Source organism: Gossypium raimondii, chromosome 5 (genome assembly GCF_025698545.1).
Source record: "Gossypium raimondii isolate GPD5lz chromosome 5, ASM2569854v1, whole genome shotgun sequence".
NCBI classification, from domain to species: domain Eukaryota; kingdom Viridiplantae; phylum Streptophyta; class Magnoliopsida; order Malvales; family Malvaceae; genus Gossypium; species Gossypium raimondii.
This window is the reverse complement of record NC_068569.1, coordinates 55,436,309-55,459,372: the sequence shown is the minus strand read 5'-3', so window position 1 is coordinate 55,459,372 and position 23,064 is coordinate 55,436,309. Positions and strand designations below refer to the sequence as shown.

The 23,064-nt window shown below is 33.2% G+C and overlaps 2 protein-coding genes, 1 long non-coding RNA gene and 1 pseudogene across 3 annotated transcripts; all 4 read left to right on the top strand.

The window, feature by feature from the left end:
* LOC128041161 (pectate lyase-like) lies at window positions 1–3,986 on the top strand (annotated as a pseudogene).
* Window positions 3,987–10,708: 6,722 nt separating this feature from the next.
* Window positions 10,709–11,144, top strand: LOC105768452 (uncharacterized). Its single transcript, XR_008195847.1, has 2 exons — window positions 10,709–10,802; window positions 10,893–11,144. It is a non-coding gene; the product is annotated as an uncharacterized LOC105768452 (long non-coding RNA).
* Window positions 11,145–15,035: 3,891 nt separating this feature from the next.
* LOC128041160 (aconitate hydratase, cytoplasmic-like) lies at window positions 15,036–19,743 on the top strand. The gene is made up of 5 exons (XM_052630526.1): window positions 15,036–15,266; window positions 18,024–18,033; window positions 18,980–19,065; window positions 19,156–19,401; window positions 19,490–19,743. The coding sequence occupies exons 1-5, from the start codon at window positions 15,036–15,038 to the stop codon at window positions 19,556–19,558; spliced, it is 642 nt and encodes a 213-aa protein (XP_052486486.1). The 3' UTR covers window positions 19,559–19,743.
* A 2,433-nt stretch (window positions 19,744–22,176) lies between these two features.
* On the top strand, window positions 22,177–22,746 carry LOC105768451 (putative disease resistance protein RGA3). The gene has a single exon (XM_012588371.2). The coding sequence runs from the start codon at window positions 22,177–22,179 to the stop codon at window positions 22,744–22,746; it is 570 nt and encodes a 189-aa protein (XP_012443825.2).
* Window positions 22,747–23,064: the final 318 nt, after the last annotated feature.

The window sequence follows — 23,064 nt, the reverse complement described above, 5'->3', positions numbered from 1 at the left end:
ATGGCCGCTTTGTATGTTTTGGAAAGGCTGCACAGTCGGTTCGTTAGCTTACTACGTCAGAGGTTGGCGAGCCCAAGAGACAAAATGGCGTGGGATTCGCCATTGAGAAGCATTGATCTAGCATAAGACGATCCCACAAAAGCGATTGTTGGCTAGAGTCAGGTTCCACTAAATTGTAAGTCTAAATCCTTGGAGCTGGTGGTCGTAGGCGTCCTCTTCCACTATAACTGGCTTATTCGGTTTGGGAAGGATCATCTAAAACCGAGGATTGAACCCAAGGCGGAACGAGACAACTGGAGGCTGGAATCTCCCAAAAGAATTTTCTTTCTCTTAACTCTATTTTTAAGTTCTCGAATTTTCAATTCAATATTCTTAATTCTATTTTTATTTTATTTTTCGTTTCTAGATCCAATAATTTAATTCTGCTATTGTTTTTCTTTTTTTCAGGAGCGCAGGTTGTCTTGGGCAAGACTCTGCTTGGGATTTCACAGAACAAGATATTTTGCAAGTCCAGTCCCTGAGGATTTGACCCTACTTCCCTTTTACTATTCTTTTTCATTATTTATTAGGGATAGGATATTTTTGATGCTTTCAACGACCGCATCATCGGCTCAGCGTTTTTCAGGTTGGCTTCCTTCTTTAAAGACTGTAGAAACAGAAGAATAGAATAAGCAACCAAAATATAAGTAAGTTGAATTTTTTTCCCTCTCGAGATTTCCATCATCATACCTAAATATTCTGGTCGAATGTTTTTTGACACAGCTCGGATTTGCATACACAACTCGAGATTTCCTTCTTTAAACACAGCTCGCTTTACAAGAAATGGAAGTCTTAAAAGAATAGCTCATTTTCATGATAAATATATATTCTCATATTATGCATAGAAACTTTGATCATGCCCAATTGTTTCTTAATAGATTTAACGTTTCCTTTTGGGATTTTGAAGAAAAAGTGGTATGATGTGGAATAATGAAATACTTTTTGTTGACAGTTGTGTAAGTTGTGAATGGATTGTTGAATTTTTTGTTCAATCCATGGCAACCTTTGCAATTAAAAGGAAAAATATTTCTATTTTAAATGACAGTTAGGTTTTAGTGCTCAAAATGGTTAAATTCTTGATGGTTTTGCCAATTGGCGAGCTAAGATTTCCATGATTAGATGTTGGAGTTTTGGCAGCAAAACAAAAGCAAAAACAAAAGAGAGCAGAAGCAAAATGGAGAGGAAAGAGTTTGAACAAGAAGATAATTGAAAATTCTCATTGATTTCATTAAAAAAGTGAAAATATATGTATGTAAGTTACATGATAATTGGACAGTTACCTAATGACATAACTGCTCCCACTAATACATGACTAATACTAAACTTGAATTACACACAAAAGTAAGCTGGCATATCAGCTAGCTATTACATCAAATTCAAATCAAAATCTAATCCTACCAACTTTGTGGACAAATTACAAGGAAACTAAGTATAGTTACGTAGGAAAAAAATGAACAAAATGAACTAAAGAAGCTATTACATTCAGTTCAACTCCAACGCTTATCTTCATGTTGAGCTGCTGTTGGTCTCCATGCTGAACTGCTGCTGGTCTCTTGTTGCATTGCAGACCAATGCTCAACATTAGAGATGTGGGCTAAAATTTTTCTGGTTTTGTAGGGAAAATTTTGGTTGATAATTTTGTAATGAGAATGCTTAGCATTCAATGCACTTTAATTTAACAACTATAAGTTACATGGATAGTTTATTTAAAGGTAAACTCACATCTTATCAAAATCAAGGCTTTAGCCGACCAAAGTCGGCAACTTAGAGTACTAGATATTTAGGTTTTAACCCTTTTTATATAGTTTTAAAACCTTGGCCCTACCATATCACCTAGATAATTAAACCAAGAAAATATCCTAAAAAGGAGAAGGTAACTAAGCTAAGGGTTGTTTTCCTTTTTTCTTTTTTCACCCTAATTCCAAAGCTATGGGCAAATATTGCTGAATTTGATGATTGTTGGAAGCAACGTAAAGAAGAAGCCTGGAAGATTGCTCTAACAGCTTATGAACGGAGCCCCGAAAATTTTACCAGTCACTTGAACTATCATGTTAACAAGTAAATTATAACTTTCTATTTTATCTCTCTTTTCTCACTTTTTTTTATATATAAAAAAGGGTCCTACATTAAACATTAGAAAAGAAATTACATATATTGAAATTTGAAATATAGACTCGAATGTAACAAATTAAAAATATCTACAAGGACTAATTAAGCTAAACTCTTAGTTACTCTTGCTTCCATTACTGTCTATGTCAAATAGCAATCTGTCATATTTGTATTTTGGACCATTAATTCATAATGTTATTGAGTTGTAATAATCAGAGGCCTTTAACTTAATGATAAAAATATCATTATTTAGATGGGTGAAAGCCAATGGTTCCAATGTTAGTTCCCTTAACAAGTTACCATCTCCTGAAACTTTCTTAATTTGTATGTTAAATGCAGGCATTATATATTATATTAGATAATTTGTTGCAGGGTTCTTGAAAAAACTATGTCCAACCAACCCTTGGAATTTAAGGATGTTATTACTAATAGCATGAGAAGATCCTTGAGGGGCAAACATAAGAAGTACACTAGTCCATGCATGGCAATCAATCCAATTGATAGGTGCTGGAGATGCAAGAAGAACTCCAAGAATCGCAAAAGACTAGCAAAGTGTGTCCTTGGTTTTGGCCACAAAATCTGGGGAGGGAATAAGGGAGAATACTATTTGGTTACCGATAATTCGGGTGATGATGTCTTAAATCCTAAACCAAGAACTTTACGTCACGCTGTGATTCAAAAGAGACCATTATGGATAATTTTTGCCCATGGTATGAACATTATATTATCACAAGAGCTAATGGTTCAAAGCCATAAAACAATTGATAGTCGTGGGTCAAATGTTTATATAGCATATGAATGTGGCATTACACTTCAATTTGTGCACAATGTCGTAATTCATAACATTCATATTCATTGCACTGTTAAAAGTAATGGTGGGCTAATAAAAGACTCTAAAGATCATTATGGTTATCGCACAGTTGGCGATGGAGATGGGATTTTCATATTTGGATCATCAAGGATTTAGCTTGATTATATTTCCATGTTTGAGTGTTAGGATGGGCACATCGATGCAATACAAGGTTCCATTGCCATTACCATCTCAAATTGCCATTTCACCCCATCATGATCATGTAAGTTTTTTCTTACAATACTCAACATGGTACACATTTTGTAATCTAGTTTTCAACTAAACATTCTTGGATTTTTCTTTCAAGTGATCTTGTTAAGTGCAAGTGATACCTATTCTAAGGATCAATATATGCAAGTCACATTTGCATTCAACCATTTTGGAAAAGAATTGATAAAAAAATGCCTAGATGCCGATGGGATACTTTCATGTCGTCAACAACGACTACACTCATTGGAAATTGTATGCCATTGGAGGTAGCATGCATCCCACCATTATTAGCCAAGGCAACATGTTCATTGCTCCAGATAAACCCCTAGTTAAAGATGTAAATGAAAATATAACAAATTAATCGATAGCATTTATTAATTTTATATCGTAGTAAGCACAATGCAATTGAAAATGTACCTACGATTATTCCACTAAATTGTTTTTGTTCAATGCATTTCTATAGATAACCCATAGGAACTATGCACCAGAGTCAGAATGGAGGAATTGGATATGGAGAGCAGAAGGAGATCTGTTCATGAATGGAGCATTTTTTGTAACATCTGGGCCACCTTCACCTCCCCATTTCAAATTCAAAAAGAAGGATATAATTAAAGCTATGTCTGCAACATTTGTCGGAAGACTCACTAGATTTTCTGGGACTCTTAAATGTAAGGAAGGAGTTAAATTGCTACAAATAACTCTTAGTTCTACAAAAGTTCACAACAATTTGTTTTTCTTTGATGCATCAAAAAAATTTAGATCTCCTTTGAAAATGTGAGTATGGTATGGGCTAACAGGATATATATATATATATATATAAATGTAACCAATGTATTAAATTTTCTTAAATTTTCTTAAATTTAACAAAATTAACTAATTTTTAAGAGGGTAAATTACACAAATAGTCACTCAACTTTGATGTAGCTGACAAAATAGTCACTCTGGTTTCAATTCAATCACTCAACTTTCAAAAAATGATAAATCGGTCACTACCGTTACAAATGTAACAGAAAGTTGAGGTGGCCCATTAACTTGCCATGTTGGCATCCCACGTGGAAACAACAGCATCTACAACATCCCCTATTAACTTGTAGTTGTAGAAGAATAAGAATAAATAGAAATGAAGAAGAATAAGGAGAAATAAAGAAAAAAAAATCCCTACTCAGGTCACTTTTGATTCATCCACAGCGGCCTCTACACCATCCCCAATCTCTTACCTTACAAGAATTCGACCGTCTCCTTGACCACCCCTTTCCCTTTGCTAATTATTTCGTGTTTCTAGATCACTAAAAAAGGCAAACCATAAGAAAGTCATTTTTTGTTAATTTTTTTGAGAAAAATTTGAAACACGAAATTTAGAATCAACAAAGTAATCCTACACGATGCTGTGTGTGGACGGAGGGCTAACAAGAATCTTCTTCAACAAGAAACCATGCATCCCACTATTATTATTAGCCAAGGCAATAGGTTCATTGCTCCAGATGACCCCTTAACTAAAGAGGTAAATGAAAATATAACAAATTAATCAGTAACATTTATTAAATTTGTATCGTAGTAAGCACAATGCGACTGAAAATGTACCTATGGTTATACCACTATATTGTTTTTGTTCAATGCATTTCTATATATAATCAATATAGGAACTATACATCCGAGTCAGAATGAAGGAATTAAGTGTGGAGATAATAAAGAGACTTGTTCATGAACGGAGCATTTGTTAGAACAATTGGGCCACCCTCACCTCCCCATTTGAAATTCATATATATATATATATATATAATTAAAGCTAAGCCTACAACATTTGTTGGAAGACTCACTTTGAATATATATGACGAAATTATTGCAAGTTTAAACACATAATAAGAATGATTGTATTATTGCATCTTTAATCAAATAAAATTTAAAAATCAAATATTATTAAAGCAAAATACCATATACACGTAAATATTATTGTAAAAAATAGCATAGTAATCCTTATACTATATTTCAAGTTATATTTTAATCCTTATACTATCAAATAATATTTCAAAAAATTGAAAATTTCGATCCTATCTACGTTAGATGAACTAAAATAGTCTATTCATTAAAATTTGCCTTATAACATTCATATTGGAATGTTGAAAGGTTCTATTTTTTGAACTAAATATTTATATTATTGCCTAAATATTAACTGACCATCTATTCTTCCCACACGTAGAGCATTTAAAATTATTTGTACTTTTAATCTTAATTTCAGTTGATAAATCAGTGTTGCTTTGGCAGAGTGGTTAAGGCGTATGCCTGCTACGTACATGGGATTTTCCTGCGAGAGTTTGAATCTCGCAGGTGACGTTAATATTTTTGTCAACCCCAGATGAGATGCCCGCCACCGGCGACGTCATGGGCGGGTGTTGGTGTTGACGGAGCCTTCTTCGATCTTTTCAACTTTTTCCACCGCCACTTACTCATGTGTTCGATCTTCCGAAGTTAAGCCAGACATTCTATGATCCACGAACGCTCTTCCATTTAGTGCTCGAGAAATTGCAGGAGGCACTTCACCAGGACCAAGTGCACAGCCATCTAATGTCCTCAGTCTCCAAAGTGTGTTCCTTTCATTGCATCTAATATATTCTTTTCGGAATTCTTCGTTGTTATTCCATAAGTCCATAGATTTCTCCACCTGAACCATCAACTGTTTAGATCAAATATTGTACGAAATTTTTGATTTGGAAGAAATAAAACAAATGCATGACCTCACCTGGTTACTACAAAAACTTTGGAGTGCCACTTTATCCCCTTTCGAAGCCAACTCATTCGCTTTATTTAACTCATCCTTGTACTGCCAGAAGTGTTGGTTCTGTAAAATTCAAACAAGAGTAGCGTCGGCATATCCTTTTCGGTAATTTTACTTGAAATCGAATCTGTTGACACCATTTTTTTTGATAAAAACGGGGTCGACTTGGATTTTAAAAACGAAAACGAAAACGAAAACGGGAGTCACCACCAATTCTTTTTGATAATGTGTGATCGGGTCACCTTGAAAAGTGGTTGTTTTTAATAAACGATTTGATTTTATTAAAATAACGATTTTGGTCCACGAAATTCAAAAAACACAGGTTCGGGAGTCAGTTACGTACGAGGAAGGATTAGCACCCTCGTAACGCCCAAAAATTGGTACCTAATTGATTAATTAATGTCTTAATGTCGAAAATTGAAACCTTTAAAGAGATTTAAAGTACGATCCTTAAAAACTCGAATAACATGGATTAAGATTTAAGAGGATATTTGGCTATTTGGTCGAACGAGAAATCGAAACCCAGCACATTAGGGCACGTTTTCTCAAATTTCCAAACGTAAAACATTATCTTATGTTGAAATTTTTAAAAGGATATTTGGCTATTTGGTCAAACGAGAAAAATCGAAACCCAGCACATTAGGGCACGTTTTCTCGAATTTCCAAACGCAAAACATTGCATTATTTTGAAATTTTTAAAAAGGATATTTGGCTATTTGGTTCAACTAGAAGAATCGAAACCCAACACATTAGGGTACATTTTCTCGAATTTTCAAACGCAAAACATTGCCTTATTTTGAAATTTTTAAAAGGATATTAGTATGCGTGACAAAATGTTAATGAATACAATGGTGTAGCATAAAATGAGTAATAGCACTGAAAATAAATTAGATAAAAAAGGGCAAATCAATGACATACAAAATAACCACACATAGAAGCAAATAAAATAAAAATACATACAAAATAACAATATATATAAGCAAATAAAATCAAAACATTCTTTCAAAATAATAACGGAAATGTAGATAAAGAAATAAACAAAGAAAATGAATAGAACTATAAAAATATAAAAGATATATACATGAAATTATGGAAATATGAAAAATATATATATGCATATATTTTAAAATTATTGTATAAAATATATATAAATATATAAGTAAACATATACATACATATATACGTATGTGCATTAAGATATGTATATGTACTTGCATGTATATAAAGATTATAGAAGATATATAAAAGTATGTATATATATTTATGAAAGTAACATATGCATATTGATAGATGTTGATGTCTATATAAATATATAAAAAAACATGAGCATGCGTATATTCATATATAAATAGATTATAAAATGTGAACATGCATATATGTATATATATTATAAAATGTACGTATATATATATATTATAAAGTATATATAAAAATATAAATAAGGATGTATTTAAGTCAAAGATGTATATGCGTGTATATATATATATATTATAAAATATATGTATGAATATATGTACACAAAAATTATAAAGTATAAAAAAATACATAAGTAGGTATGTATAAAAGAAATAATAAACAGAATAATAATAACTTACGAACCGAGCAAAACAAAACTAAAAAATAAGAAAATAAAAAAGGATAAAAATAAGAAAGTTGAATAAATAAATGAGCTAAACTGATTTAGGGACTTAATCATAACCCAAACTAAATTTAAAGGATAGATTAAAATAAAGTAAACAAGTAAAAGACCAAAATGAAAAGCGCAACCAAATGGGAATAAAAGCCAAATTCGGACACATGTCCATCGTTTTAGCGCATCAGTGAGCCAGGGACGAGATCGAAAAACAAACAAAATGTCGGGGCTAAATTACAAGAAAACAAAAATGAACAAAAGGGAGTAAATTTAAAAGAAACTAAATGCGAAAGGACCAAGATCAAAAATAGACCCTTGGTCCAAAAACACGTGGATCCTTGAGGTCCAACGGGTCGGATCTCAGGTCGCCTCAAAACGGCGCCGTTTTTGTCAAATTTTGAATCTAAACATTTTACCGATACTCAGGCATAAATATCAATATATTTAATTATTTCAAGTAGAGATACTTGTGGTATAAATGCCAAATCAAGCTACTGTTTTCCTACACGATTATTCATATATGCATCTTGCACATTTTGGCTCTTTACCTTTCTTGAAGTACCCAATATTCATATATATGCATCTTGCACATTTTCACACATATTATGATGATATGATCCTTCAAAGGCTCTACAAGAAATGGAAGTCTTAAAAGAATAGCACATTTTCAAGAGAAATACATATTCATATCATACATTGATTACTAAGTTCGAGTAACCAATGAAAAATAATTATGCATAGCAACTTTGGTCATGCCCCATTGTTTCTTAATAGATTTAGTGTTTTGTTTTGGGATTTTGAAGCTTATGCAAAGAAGATACAAACAGTGGTATGATGTGGAATAATGCAATACTTTTTGTTGACAGTAGTGTAATTTGTCAGTGGATTGTTGATTTTTTTTTTTTGTTCAAAAATGACAGTTAGATTTTGGTGCTCAAAATGGCTAAATTCTCAATGGTTTTGCCAATTGGCGACATTAATGCAATTAAGAAGATAAATTAAGTTATCTGATTACTCAGCTTACTCAGCTTCAAACGTTATCTGATTTTGTTATAGGGGAAGGTGATGGACGTCTTATTAGAGAATTGAAAAATTTGTCAAACCTTAGAGGTAATTTTTGTCTTTCTGGATTGGAGAATGCTAATGGTCAAGATGCGAGGGAAGCTAAGTTGAATGAGAAGCTAGGGATTGATGGGTTAGAACTACAATGGGGTACAGACTTGGAGAATAATACAAGGAAAACAGAAGTTGAAGAGCGGGTGTTGGACTTTCTTCATCCTCCGAAAAAGCTTGAGCAACTCATCATTGAGAATTACGGGGGTGTAAAATTCTCATCTTGGATAGCAGATTCTTCCCTCAAGAATTTGTCGTCTTTGAAGCTTCGCAATTGTAAAAACTGCAAGTCACTACCATCAGTTGGAAGGTTGCCATTGTTAAAAGATCTTTCAATTATTGGTTTCGATCAAGTACAGAAGATTGGTGTTGAGCTCTTCGGAGAAAATCAATTGAATCCATTTGCATCATTAGAGATTCTGTCTTTTGAGAGTCTTCCAAACTGGAAGGAGTGGGACACTTGTGAAGGAGACGAGAAGGTTTTGAAACTCCCCAGCCTTCGTGAGCTTTCAATCAAAACCTGTCCTCAATTGTTGGGAAGGTTGCCTACCCATCTTCCTTCCTTGCAAAACTTGAAATTCATAGGTGTACGAGTTTGGTTGTTTCAATATCAAGTTTGCCGTCACTGTGTAAATTAAGGATACGAGGGTGTGCAGAACTGGTGGATGATTGCTCTTCTCCTGCAAAGGAGCTTTCCTCTTTGCAAACTTTGTCTCTTTCTAACATTTCAAAGTTTAATATTCCAGTAGATAGGACAATGTTGAGGTTTGGAAACTCAGAACATTTTGAAATTGGTGGTTGGGAGGAGTTGGCATCTCTATCACGGTATGGGTTTAGTTTAGTTGGACATCGTTTCATTTCCGTTTGGGGTTGTCCTCAACTGCAGTCTTTGGAAGCAGAGGAAGCCGAATTGCAACCTGACAAGATTTCACGTGTCGAAGCTTGGTTTCTTTTGCAGAGAATAACTTTCCTCCTAGTTCAAAAAAGCTGAGAATTGGAGACTGTGAGAATTTAGAGTATTTGGTTGATGAGAAAGAAGATAATAAGAGTATTGAGTAGTACCCTCTGTCTTCTTGAGGACTTGAAAATCTTTAACTGTCCATCTCTAATGTCTTTGTCATCGAATGGGCACAAAAATATTTGCAATCAGCTTCAACTTCTCGAAATTGACCAGTGCTCAAAGCTGAGTTGCCTATTTTCAATCACCAAGTTTTCCATAACGCTTAAATATTTGACAATTCGGGGATGTCCAATGTTGGAATACATAGCCGAGGAGTTTGAGGAAACCGCTTGTCTTGAATTTATTGAAATTATGTGTTCTGGAATTAAATCTCTACCACGAGGACTAGACAAGCTCATCCATCTCCAGGAGATTTGTTTGGATTGGTGTTCAAATTTGGTTTCTTTTGAAGAAAGTGGGTTACTCACCACCAGCTTCAGAGCTTTTGTAGTTGATGGTTGTGGAAATTTTGGAGCCCTTCCTAAGTGCATTGCCAGCAGCACCTCCCTTTGACGATTAAGTATGTACGACTGTTCGGCTGACATATCATTTCCATCGGAGGGATTCCCTGCCAATCTCACATCACTTGCAATCTCAAACGCACCCAAGATTTATAGGTCACTTGTGGAATGGGGATTAAATAGACTCACCTCTCTTCAAGAATTGACCATCGGAGGTGTAGGGTGCTCAAACGTGGTGTCGTTCCCAGAAGAAGGGATTGGAATGATGCTGCCTCCTTCTCTCACCCGTATCAACCTTTTAGAATTTGAGAACCTGGAATTCATGTTCTCCGAGGGCTTTCAAGACCTCGCCTCTCTTCAAGAATTGGAGATCGATGATTGTCCCAAGCTAACATCTCTTCCCGAAAAAGACGTGCTTCTTTCGGTTGGATATTTATGTATTTCCAGTTGTTCGTTGCTGAAAGAAGAGTGCTCAAGCGATAAAGGACGAGAGTGGTCTAAGATTTCCCACATACCCCTTGTTAGAATTGATGGTAAAGCAGTCATCCCGAGGGAATCAGATTGAAAGATGAGCCGCAAAATCTGTGATTGGTTTCTTCAGAGTGATGGGAGAGGTACAAAAAACCATTTCAAACAAGTCTAACTTTCCTTAGGAACAAGATAAGAATAGGAATCAGTATAAATTTATTTATTGATATGTGCAGGGATTGAAAGCGAAGTTGGGGAGGAAGTGAGGTTTCAGAAAGATCCATTGAAGGAAAAGTAAAAAAGATGACACTTCTGTTGTTAAATGGGTGGAATTTGTCATTTAGTGTTACAGATCTTGTAAACTTGTTTCTTCGCTTTGTCTGTTGTTTATTTTATACTTTTCTTATATAGGATAGGATATAATAGGGAAGAATAAGATGAACAATTTCACATTAAACTTCAATCTTATAACATTTTCCTTATTTTCAGTATATCTTTACTTATCTTCTATTTTGAAAATTTTAGGCAAAAATGTCATAAAGAAATTGAACATTTGACCATTTGACAAAAAAAAACTAATATGTAGAAAGAATACACATTTTGTTACAAAATATTTTTCTTAAGATGCATTTTTGTTTCTCTTTCCAAAATATATCCATTTCTCCAAATTTAGGAAATATCGACCTAATTCCCTAACTTTTTTTTATTTCAATATTTTTATCCAATTTTCTCCTATTTTTCTATTTCACTTTCTTGTTTTTTCTTTCCTATTTCAATTTTATTTCTTTCTTTTCCTCTCTTTCCCAACCTTAGCTGTTGCTAGCATGCACTACAGCCGCACTACGACATTTGTTCTTCTATCCAAATAATGGCATTGGTCAACTCTTTTCCTCATTCTCTTTCATTTCCAAATAATGCCGTTGGGGTTCTCCTCCGTTGATCACCTTGCTCTTTTGTTATCACTGCTTGTTCCGATGTTGTCACTAGTCGGAGAAACCACCAAATGGTCCACATTTCCTTTCTCTCTCCCGCTTCTTTTCTACTTTATTTTGTGCAAATAATAAAATGCACAAATTGCTTGATTATAGAAATCTATAATTTCACAATAAATAACAAAAATAAACAATTTACATATAAAATCATTAAATTACTCTTCTACAATTCAAATTTTTTTTCCATTAAGTAGCTTTAAACATCACGAATCAACAGATCAAAATCCAAATAGTTTTCTTCTTAGATATCTGAGCTTCAACATTGACTGTCAAATCAACTTGGATCTACGCTATCGAAACCATTTTTTGATAAAAAGGGTCGACTTTGATTTTGAAAACGAAAATGAATACGGGAGTTGTCACCAATCCTTTTTGATGAGGTGTGATCGGGTCACCTCGAAAGTGGTTGTTTTTGATAAACGATTTGATTTTATTAAAACAACGATTTTGGTTCACGAAATTCAGAAAAACGTGGGTTTTTTTTTTTTGCCAAAGGCCACCGTAGCCCCTCCGCAAGCGGTGATCAGAACCACTGAGACATCGGGTTTTAAACCCACTTTTATGCCCGCTCGAAAGCCCGGCCTTCGTTTCCCAAAGGACCGAAGGAGAAGGATCTATTTAAATAATTATACCAAAAGGCCCTACTTTGTAAAGGGCCGACAATGGTCCCACGGTTTAGATTTTTTTTTTAACCCTTTATTAAATAAATATACTATATCTCAATTAAATCGTAAACAATAATAGAAATATTTTAATTTTCTTTTTTCTGTCAATGAAATTTAAATTCAAAATGTTACTTTAAAAAAATATTCAACTTCTCATTATTCAATCCAATAAAGATGGTCCCCAATCATGACAACTCAATCCCAACCAAGCTTCCCTTCTCTGAGTAATTGTATGTCTACCCATTGTCTCTTGTTTTTATATTCGGGAATGACAAAACCCTTATAGCTTGTTTGGTTCGATGTAATGGGTTTACCATTACGTGCTGAATCAGTGGGCCCCACCTATTCCAGCGTTTAGTTCGCTGTAATGCCCATTACGCGCCGATTCGGTTACGTACGTATTCCTCCTTACTTACCGATTTCTATTCCCTGCCTTTTGTTCAATTTAGCTCCCGTTTAGCTTTCAAGAATTTCTATGCCCTGTTTTACCCTCATCTCCCAAGCCAAAATCCACCTCCAGAACTCTCCCTCCCAACATCAAACAGGCCAGCAAAGTATTAGCTACTACTTAAATTTAATCAACACGCCCAACTAGATATCAACCCAATATATGTCAACCACGAACAGCACCAAATAATTGAATGTAAGTGTAATTATTCAGATAGTTTTTACAAAATAATTAGTTGACAGTGTAATTGTATTGCAATTCCCACCAGTGTTGGAGTCAGAAAATTTTTTGGGGGGCGGATTTAAATTATATATTATTATGATAGTAAAAATGTAATTTCACCATTTTAATAGTATATATCTTTATAAATTTTAAATGATTAAATCAAATTTTTATTATTTTTCGGGGCAAAGTGCCATTTTACTATTCTTAATTTAAATTTTTATAAATTATAAAGGGCGTAAATAGAAAATTTTCCATTTTAAGAGGGTCAGGGCTCCTGCCAGTCTCCCTGACTTCACCACTACATGTCATGATGCGGTCGTTGAAAGCATCAAAAATATCCTATCCCTAATAAATAATGAAAAAGAATAGTAAAAGGGAAGTAGGGTCAAATCCTCAGGGATTGAACTTACAAAATATCTTGTTCCGTGAAATCTTAGACAGAATCTTGCCCAAGAAAACTTGCGTGCCTGAAAAAAAATAAAATAAAAAAATAACAGAATTAAATGTTTGGATTTGAAAACGAAAAATAAAATAAAAATAAATTTAAGAATATTGAATCGAAAATTAGAAAAATTAAAAATAGAATTGAGAGAAAGGAAATTCTTATGGGAGATTCCAGCCTCCAATTGTCTCGTTCCGCCTTGGGTTCAATCCTCGGCTTTTAGATGATCCCTCCCAAACCGAATAAGCCAGTTATAGTGGAAGAGGACGCCTACGACCACCAGCTCCAATGACTTAGACTTAAGATGTGGTGGAACCTGACTCTAGCCAACAATCGCTTCTGTGGTATCGTCTTATGCTAGATCAACGCTTCTCAATGGCGAATCCTACGCCATTTTGTCTCTTGGGCTCGCCAACCTCTGACGCAGTAAGCTAACGAACCGACTGTGCAACCTTCCCAAAACATACAAAGCGGCCGCCTTTGCATACGTTGAAAAGCTTACTTCTTTAGGGACATGGACGGAAGCATCAGCCCCGTAGTACGGAGAAACGATGAATACTCAGCGAGGAGGCTAAGTACGGATTCTAAGCCTCATGAACCCTTTTGGGGATTTTTGACAACCTTCGGCTAGATGGGTTTAGTGGCTCATGGTTGTGGTAGAAAAGAAAATAAATAAATAAAAATAAAGATTTTATTAAAAAGAAATATGAGAAGAACAAAAGTCTAAACTTTTGGGGAGAGTATTTTCAGAAAAATATAAGATGGGATCCCCTTTTGAGTTACTTCACCCCCTATTTATAGTGCTAGGGGAGATAGTCTAATCCTACTTAAATTCCTAAAAGATAAATACATTTAATTTGAAGATAAATAAAGATAAAATAAAATCCTAAAAATAATCCTTAATAATTATCTCAATATTAATTATCCTAATATAATAAAAATAGTGTTTAATAGAATAAAATATCTTCTTTTTGCATTTCAACCCTTGTGTCCTCCATGCTTGCACTTTTGGCACCAACTTTTCCTTATGTCGCACATTGGCCCATTTTATCTCTAAATTCACGCTTTTGGCCCTTAATTTTGCTTTTGCCTCAAATTTAGTCCCTATGAGATAAAAGATCATAAATAGCTCAAATTAGCAGGATCATACTCAGAATAAATACATAATTAATACATAAAAATACGTTATTCTAGAGTATTATCATGTCACACTTGTGTAATTACAATAAATTATATCTAAATTTAATTATTATGTAACTTTCCAAACACTAAATAAATTACAAACATTATACATTAATTTAGAAAGTGATAATACAAATGATATTATATTAAAATAATGAGTATTAGAATGACAGTTCAAATACTAAGAGCATAAAGAAAATGTACCTAAAATCCAATTAAATATTCCAAACTGTTAAATAAGACTAAATCCGATTATTGTATGATTAAGAAAAGCATCCTATGTTTCGAACAAATCTTAAGTCTGAAGATCATTGCTCCCGGCATTTGTGGAGTGACTGAACTTGTTAAATGTTGGTCAGCACTCTAGCGTGCTTTTAAAAGGTTCCAGAATTTGGGATCCATGTGCTTTAATTTATATCAACTTTATGGGTGAATTATTATATGTAATCACATGCTCACAACCATATATTTTAACCTTATTCGTGAACAAAAAGGACTTCAATTCCTATGGTAGTCGTCGAGGCAATGATGAAGTGATGGCAAGGGGCACCTTTGCCAATATCCGCATTGTCAACAAGCTCCTGAAGGAAGAAGTTGGTCCGAAGACTATTCATGTTCCCACAGGAGAAAAGCTTTATGTATATGATGCAACAATGGTGAGTTTTAACGTTGCTATTTAAAACTCCGTTGCTTAATCACTTAGGGTCAGTTCTTCATTGCTTTTAAAAAGTGCTTTTGAAAAGTGCTGTAAAAAAGTGTTTTTGAAAAGTGCTTTTGAAAAATTTGAATGTTTGGTATTGCTGTCAAAAAGTGCTTTTGAAGAATAAAATGTCCATTTTAGATATGATATTATAAAGTAATAAATATGTATTTAAATAATGTTTAAATTAGTTAATATTATGATATTTTAGAAAAAATATAAAAAATAATTTATTATAATTTATTTTAATAGTTTAATAAATAATATTAATTTTAAATATTTCTAAGTAATTAATATTAATTATTTTTAAATTTAATTAGAATATATAAACTATATTTAAATATAAAAATTAAATATTTGTAATTAGATATTGACACAATTGTATTATTATAATAATTATTTTTATTTTAATTAATACTTTTAACACATTTGTATTATTTTATTTTAAAATGTATTTGAATATACAACTCATATTAACATAACATAGAAAACATAAACCTAACAAATTAAAATATTACATATATTTGGATTAAAGTTTTAAAAAGGGATAATATTTATATACCAAATATAAATACTAAAAATTTTACAATAGCATTTACAATTTAAAGTGAATTCATTAAACTAGACGCTAGAGCATCTCTTGTTAATTCTATTTCAAAACCACTTGAATTGTTTGATTCACTGTCAACATCATCGTCGTCGTCATCATCATCACTTTCTTGACCATGCGCATTTTCTGAATCAATAATATTCTTATATGCCTAGTTAATATCTTCGTATTCCATAAAATCTACATCATTTCGACCGACATATTTTTGGATAAAATTGTGTATCGTCAAGGGGAAATTAATTAAGCCAAATCAATCATTTATAAAAAGATATTGTACTAACTACTGATTTTATTAATAAATTCACTCAAAAATGATTACTCCTTTGATATATTTACACAACCTTACTACTGCAACCAACAAAAATTTCCAGAGTGAAAAACACACTCATTTCTTTTGAAAAATAAAGGTGAAGAAAAACATAAACTTCAATAGAACAAGTGAGGTGCTTTGTCTATCAAAAGACCTTCAAAGAAAAATGATAACTCTGATCCCTAAATATTTCCATACACATTTATTTACCATTTGAAAAAAAATTGAAAGAGAAAGGGTGCTAAACCTTCAGTGTCTGTTTTGCTACAGTCAAGTGCTTCATAGTGTGAATACTGATGCTTTTCTTGCACTGATAATATATAAATATTTTAATTCAAGAAGACTTTTTCTTTTTCATTTCTGATAAAGATCCATACCCGTTCTAAGTTGGATAATGTGTAAACAATAAGCATTGCAAAAAATCTTTTCACCTAAATAAGAATGGTGAAAAAACAACTCAAATATGTCATAAAACCTTAAACATAAAATTGTCCCACATAAACAAAGAGAATTTTGAAGTTCTCAGATTACAATATGCCATCCTAGTTAGATAAACCTGCAGCAATCTTTATTTGTATTCTTTTAGAAAATTAAGATAATTCATTTCCTTCATTTTAAATAATACGGTAATCAAGATCATGCAAGCATTAAAAGAACTAAGAATATAACCAATAATTAAACAAGTCATCGTGTTAAAGTTGATACCTAGTGTAGCCTCTAGAACAATAAATACAATTGAACCTATAATCCAACTTAAACTCAATGACAAAAACATTAAGGAATATGTAGAAGATTTCATTATATAATACTTATTATCAAAGTGATTATTCCTTTGCAGTATCCTAGTCCATTTCATTTTGCTGATACAGTTTTAAAATTGAAAGAACATTCTATTATAAAATGTCCAACTTATAACATAAAGAGAACACCAAATTCTAAGCATTAGAGTGTGCCTGCTGCAACTCTACCTTAACAGGCTCAGCTGCTTGCAGTTCTACTTCCATCTTAGCTATTTTATCCGTAAGGCTCCTCATTTGTTATTCTCTTTCAGATGTTACAGCTCCTATCTGAGCATGTAAGATCTGCAACTCATGCTGTGCGGCAGCAAGTTCCTGTCTCAATGTCCCATGGGTAGCAGCAATTCTCTGGTTTTCTGTACCAAGTCTCTACATTTCTACATGCTGTGCAGCAAGCTTTTGTTCCATGATTTCTGGAGGTGGCAAATATCAAAATGTGCAAAAGGACCTGGACGGGGAGGAATTCCTAGACCAAATGGGTCAGAATGTACCATGTCAGGTCCAGGGAGAGGACGCCTCAGATGAGGGGGTGGAATTCGACTTTTACTTCCCATTTTTAGTGGCTACTGTATGACCTGTGCAAAGAAATACAACTCATAAGAACACTGCTGCTCTCCACTTTGATTGACTTCATTAAGAAACTTGAAAACTACTCATTCATCATGTGACATGAATAACAATCTGATATTGATGCAATGCTGGGGGATTTTAGTACATACATGCAACACAACACAGTCAAGGAACAATAAATACAATTGAACCTATAATCCAACTTAAACTCAATGACAAAAACATTAAGGAATATGTAGAAGATTTCATTAAATAATACTTATTATCAAAGTGATTACTCCTTTGCAGTATCCTAGTCTATTTCATTTTGCTCATACAATTTTAAAATTGAAAGAAAATTCTATCATAGTAATGTCCAGAATATTAGATATAAAGTAATGCATTATGTAAACACAAAGCCATAAGCAAATTGGTCTGCCACAGAAGCATTACAAGTGTCACCAAGGCAGTTGTGACCAGCATAACAACAACTTCAGCTATGCCTGAAAAAATAATTAAACGAGCATTAGAGTGAAGCATATGCTAGCAAAAGCAGCACTAGAATACTTTGAATAAACAAAAGGAAAACTGTGGTGAGAAAAGTTGCTAACCATAGGCATTGGCGAAATTTGTTGAAAATGGAAACAAAGAAACAAAGTAACTTTTTAGTGTTTGCAAAACAAGTTCGTAATTTGATGGGTTGCTTACATGAAGCATATGCCATAGACCAGCCCCCATTAACATAACATCAGGGTATTTTTTTTTTAGTCTTGAAATCCGTAAATAAATGGGTTAAATTCAATACATAAGGTGCCCAAACGAAATCCAATTTCATACCGATTTCATCAACTGAAATGCTGTAATTTCTGTGCCTATTAAACAAAGCAGTTTTAACAGAATCCATGCGTTGGGGTTCAGAACCCAGAAGCAAATTTAATAGAGAGAGGGTGAACAATCGAAGAATGTAAAATTTCTGTAAAATGTTTGCTAAACCCTAAACAATCAGAAAACAACTAAAAATAAAGCAGAATGAAATATTAAAGAGAAGAAGAAGAAAAGAAACTCACCGGCAGAAGAGGAACAAAGAACTAGAGGAAAAGAAACAAAGGCAAAGAACTTGATATGGCAAAGAACCAGAGGGAAGAACGATTTTTGGGGGAGAAAAATGGAAATTACCAGCCAAAAGCACTTTTGGCTGAAGAAAATGAGAAAATTTTAACTTCTTCATCTGGAGAAAAGGACTTCTCCGATGGCGAATTTTTTTTTGAAATGGAGGCCGTTCTTTGCTCCTTTTAAGAGAAAAGGATTTTTTATTGAAAAAGTCCTTCTAAAACTCAAAAGAGAACGGGCCCTTAGACTGCGATTACTAATGGAATATATTATCAATTTGCAAAGGTACAAAGCTGCTGGGCAAGACACGATAGTTTTAGCTGGAGTAGAGTATAGAAGTGGCAGCTCAAGAGATTGGGCTGCCAAGGGCCCAATGTTACTGGTACGGGCATTGGCTCACTAATTCTTGATATTGGAATATCGATTATCTCTTTAACTCTTACATCCCAAACGGTTTTTCTGTTTTGTTCAAGGCGTGAAAGCAGTTATCGCCAAGAGCTTTGAGAGAATCCATCGAAGTAATCTAGTTGGTATTAGAATCATTCCTCTTTGTTTCAAGCCTGGTGAGGACGCTGATTCTCTAGGATTAACTGGCCATGAATGTTATTCAATTGACCTTCCAAATAAAATTAGTGAGATAAGGCTCGACCAAGATGTCACAGTCACAACTGACACTGGCAAATCGTTCACGTGTACTGTCCGCTTCGATACTAAGGTATGCCGATATTGTTGGAAAGAGAAAGGAGTTCGGGTCAACCCCTTTTTATACATAGTTTTTAATGTTCCTGAAAAATTGTCTACAGGTGGAATTGGCATACTTTGATCACGGTGGCATTCTTCCATTTGTCATCCCTAACCTAAACAAAGAGTAGACAATTTGGGTTCAAGTAAGTAGTCTCTTCACTTTGCTATCTGCTTTGATTGGTTTTGACAGTGGTATCGATTCGATCGACAGTCAATAACTAGTACTGGTATCTCAATGTTCTCCATACGACCTATTTTTCGTAATATTTCGTTGTAATATCTGGCGTGATTCATTTTGAAACCGAACCAATTTGAAGAGCTAGAAATGAAATCTAGTCTGTTTTTGAGTCCTCCTTCAAGATCTTTTTGTTTTTCATTTATGGTATCCATAACCAACATTATTTAAAATTTGATTTTCATTTATGACATTAAGATCCTCAAAATTTTAACGTTGGATGGATGCGTTCTTATGTTCGTTCCTTTGTTTTTAAATTTGTTCCTTCTTATTCGTTTAAGTTAAACAAACATATTTATAAACGTAGAATTGAATATGTTCACTATCAATATTCATGAATAATTAATAAGCAGATAAATAAACATAAACATATGTGTATATATATATTTTTTGATATAAAAGCGTCAAATATTAATATTTATAATTATATTATAAATAAAAAATAAGCACAAAATCATAATAATTTTATTAATATATAATAATGAAACAATAAACAAGTTTTGAGTGATTTATTAAATAAATCATAAATTTTATGAATGATAAATGAGCTTGTTCATAACATAAATGAACTGAACAAGCTTTGTTTGTGCTCAATATATTTAATAAACTAGTCGCAGAATCTTGTTCATGTTCATTTATTTAGCTTAACAACCGAGTATAAATAAATAAAAACTAAATTGTTTTTATGTTCATTTATAGCCCTATGCAATGGTAAAAGATATATTATGCTTTAAATGGGAGACACAAGATTAAACCTTGAAAATAATATTATTAGGAGGGATAGTCACATATTTCAAATATGGACCATAAAATGGGAATGAAGAATAATAAAAAAATAAAGTGCAGTTTGTAACATTCCTTTTGTAACGGAAAATGGTTAGTGGTGACTGTTTTGTTATTTTTCGAAAGTTGAATGACTGGATTGAAACTTAAGTGATTGTTTTGTCAGCTATACTAAAGTTGAGTGATTGTTTGTGTAATTTACCCTTTAAAAAATTATAAATTTTTTAAAAAAATTCTAAAAAAATATATAAAGAAAGTTTAAAAGTAAAAATTTTCGAGAATAATAATTTTGATGACTTAAATAAGTTAATTTATGATTCAAGTTTATCGTAATAAAGTGTTTATTATTATTATTGTTATTTTACTTTGAATTTTTTTTCAAATTTATGTGCTATAATATTTAATTAATTATATTGTAACAAGATTTTAATGTAACATGTTTAATTTTTTAATTTAACTTGAACAATTTCACTCGATTTGGCTCGACTTGAATTTTATTTCACTTGACCCGATTCGAAAAAATTCAAATCGAGTTAGAATGATAAAATAAGATTCACGAATTCGATTAATATGAAAATTTTTCACTCGATTCAATCAATCGCTCACTTCTATCCATAGATGTCAAAGTACTATAATCATAACTTGACTCTTATAAGTGTTAAAATATCCCTAAAAAATATATTTCAAAAAACAATTTTGAAGATACATATTTTAATAAATAATCAATACATTTATAATATCAAAATAAAAAAATAAAATAGTTAATATAAATTTAAATTTAAAATTAAAATAATAAAAATAAGTAATAAATTCTAATCTTTAACTAAAAATAATGTATATAACTCAAATCCATTGAATAAAATTAAAACACAAAGACTTGTATGGCGTAAATAATTACAATTAAATAGTCATAATTATGAATTAATTTACAAAATATAATGTATTTCTTGTGTTTTCCATCTCATTTGTCTCTATTCGTTGACTTCAACTCCATTCCCTGTTATCCCCAACTATACACATTCCATCTCCATTCCTTTCCCTCAATCTCCCCTTCCTCCTTCATCTCTCTTTGATTTCTTTGTCCCAATTCCACCATGTCTGTCTTTGGAGAGGTGCTCTTTTCGCCTTTTTTGAGTCATTGTCCGCCAAGTTGCTTGACTCAGACTCAACTTTATGGCGATCACCAGCAACTCCACCAACAACTCAAGTCTGTGGCAATCCATATTCCCGAGATCAAAGCGGTGTTGAACCATGCAGAGGAGAAGCGAGATCAAGGGCGAGGTGTGAAGAATCGGTTGGACGATCTCCAAGACTTAGCTTACGATGTGGATGACATCTTGGGCGAGTTCGCTTACCAAGAGTTACGTCTCAATCTCCAAAAACTCAAGCACAAGCCACTCTAGTAAGGTACGAAACTCATTCCAACTTCTTTGTCTTGGTGGTCATTTCTCTCCATTCTCTTTTATGTTCAATGCTAAGATGATTTCAAAGATACAAGCAATCACCGATAGATGAATAGTTTGAACACTCGAAGAAGTAGTTTGGGGTTGAGTGAGATCATGTCTCAAGCCGCAACTTCCAAGGGAAAGAAACCCAGTGCAACCAACTTCCTTGATGGATGGAGTGTGGAGTATGTTGGTAGAGCCAATGAGAAGCAAGAAATGCTAGAGTTGCTCAAAAGTAACAATTCGATGGAGTTTGTGTCATTTCCATCGTTGGCATGGGAGGATGGGGAAAACAACTCTTGCTCGACTTGTTTACAATGATCCCAGCATTAAGGAGTCTTTAGATCACAAGTCCGGTATGCGTTTCGATGACTTTGATGTTGTTAAAATAACAAAGACGATTTTAAGATCCTCGATCTTTGACTCACGTGATGAGAATGACTTGAACTTGCTTCAAGTCAAGTTGAAGGAGAAGTTATCCGGAAAAAGGATGTTGCTTGTTTTAGATGACATTTGGAACGAGAGTTACAGTGATTGGACCATCTTACGGTCTCCATTTGGAGCAGGAACCAAGATTATTGTAACAACTCGACTCCAAAAGGTTTCATCTAATGTCGATTCGGTGAAAGCGTTTTACTTGGATAAACTCTCGCATCATGATTGTTTATCCATATTTGCTCAGCATGCATTGAAAGCAAGAAACTTTGATGGGCATCTCCAATTTAAAGAAATTAGAGAGAACATAGTGAGAAGGTGCAACGGCTTACCTTTGGCAGCAACAGCCATTGGAAGCTTATTACGCAAACTTATGGATCATAGTGAATGGGAAACAATATATGAGAGCGAGATATGAGACCTACCAGAAGATCCATGTGGTTTAGTTCCAGCTTTGCGATTAAGCTACCATTATCTTCCTCCTCATTTGAAACGATGCTTTGCATACTGCTCCATATTTCCTAAAGATTATGAATTTTAAGAAGAAGAGATAATCTTGTTTTGGAGAGCAGAAGGTTTCCTGCAATCAAAAGCTAAAATTCAAGGCAAAGGTCTTGGAAACCAATATTTTCAAGATCTAGTGTCAAGGTCATTTTTTCAAAGATCTAGTGAAGACAAATCCCGTTTCGTGATGCATGATCTTATGAATGATTTAGCTCAATTAGTTGCAGGAGAA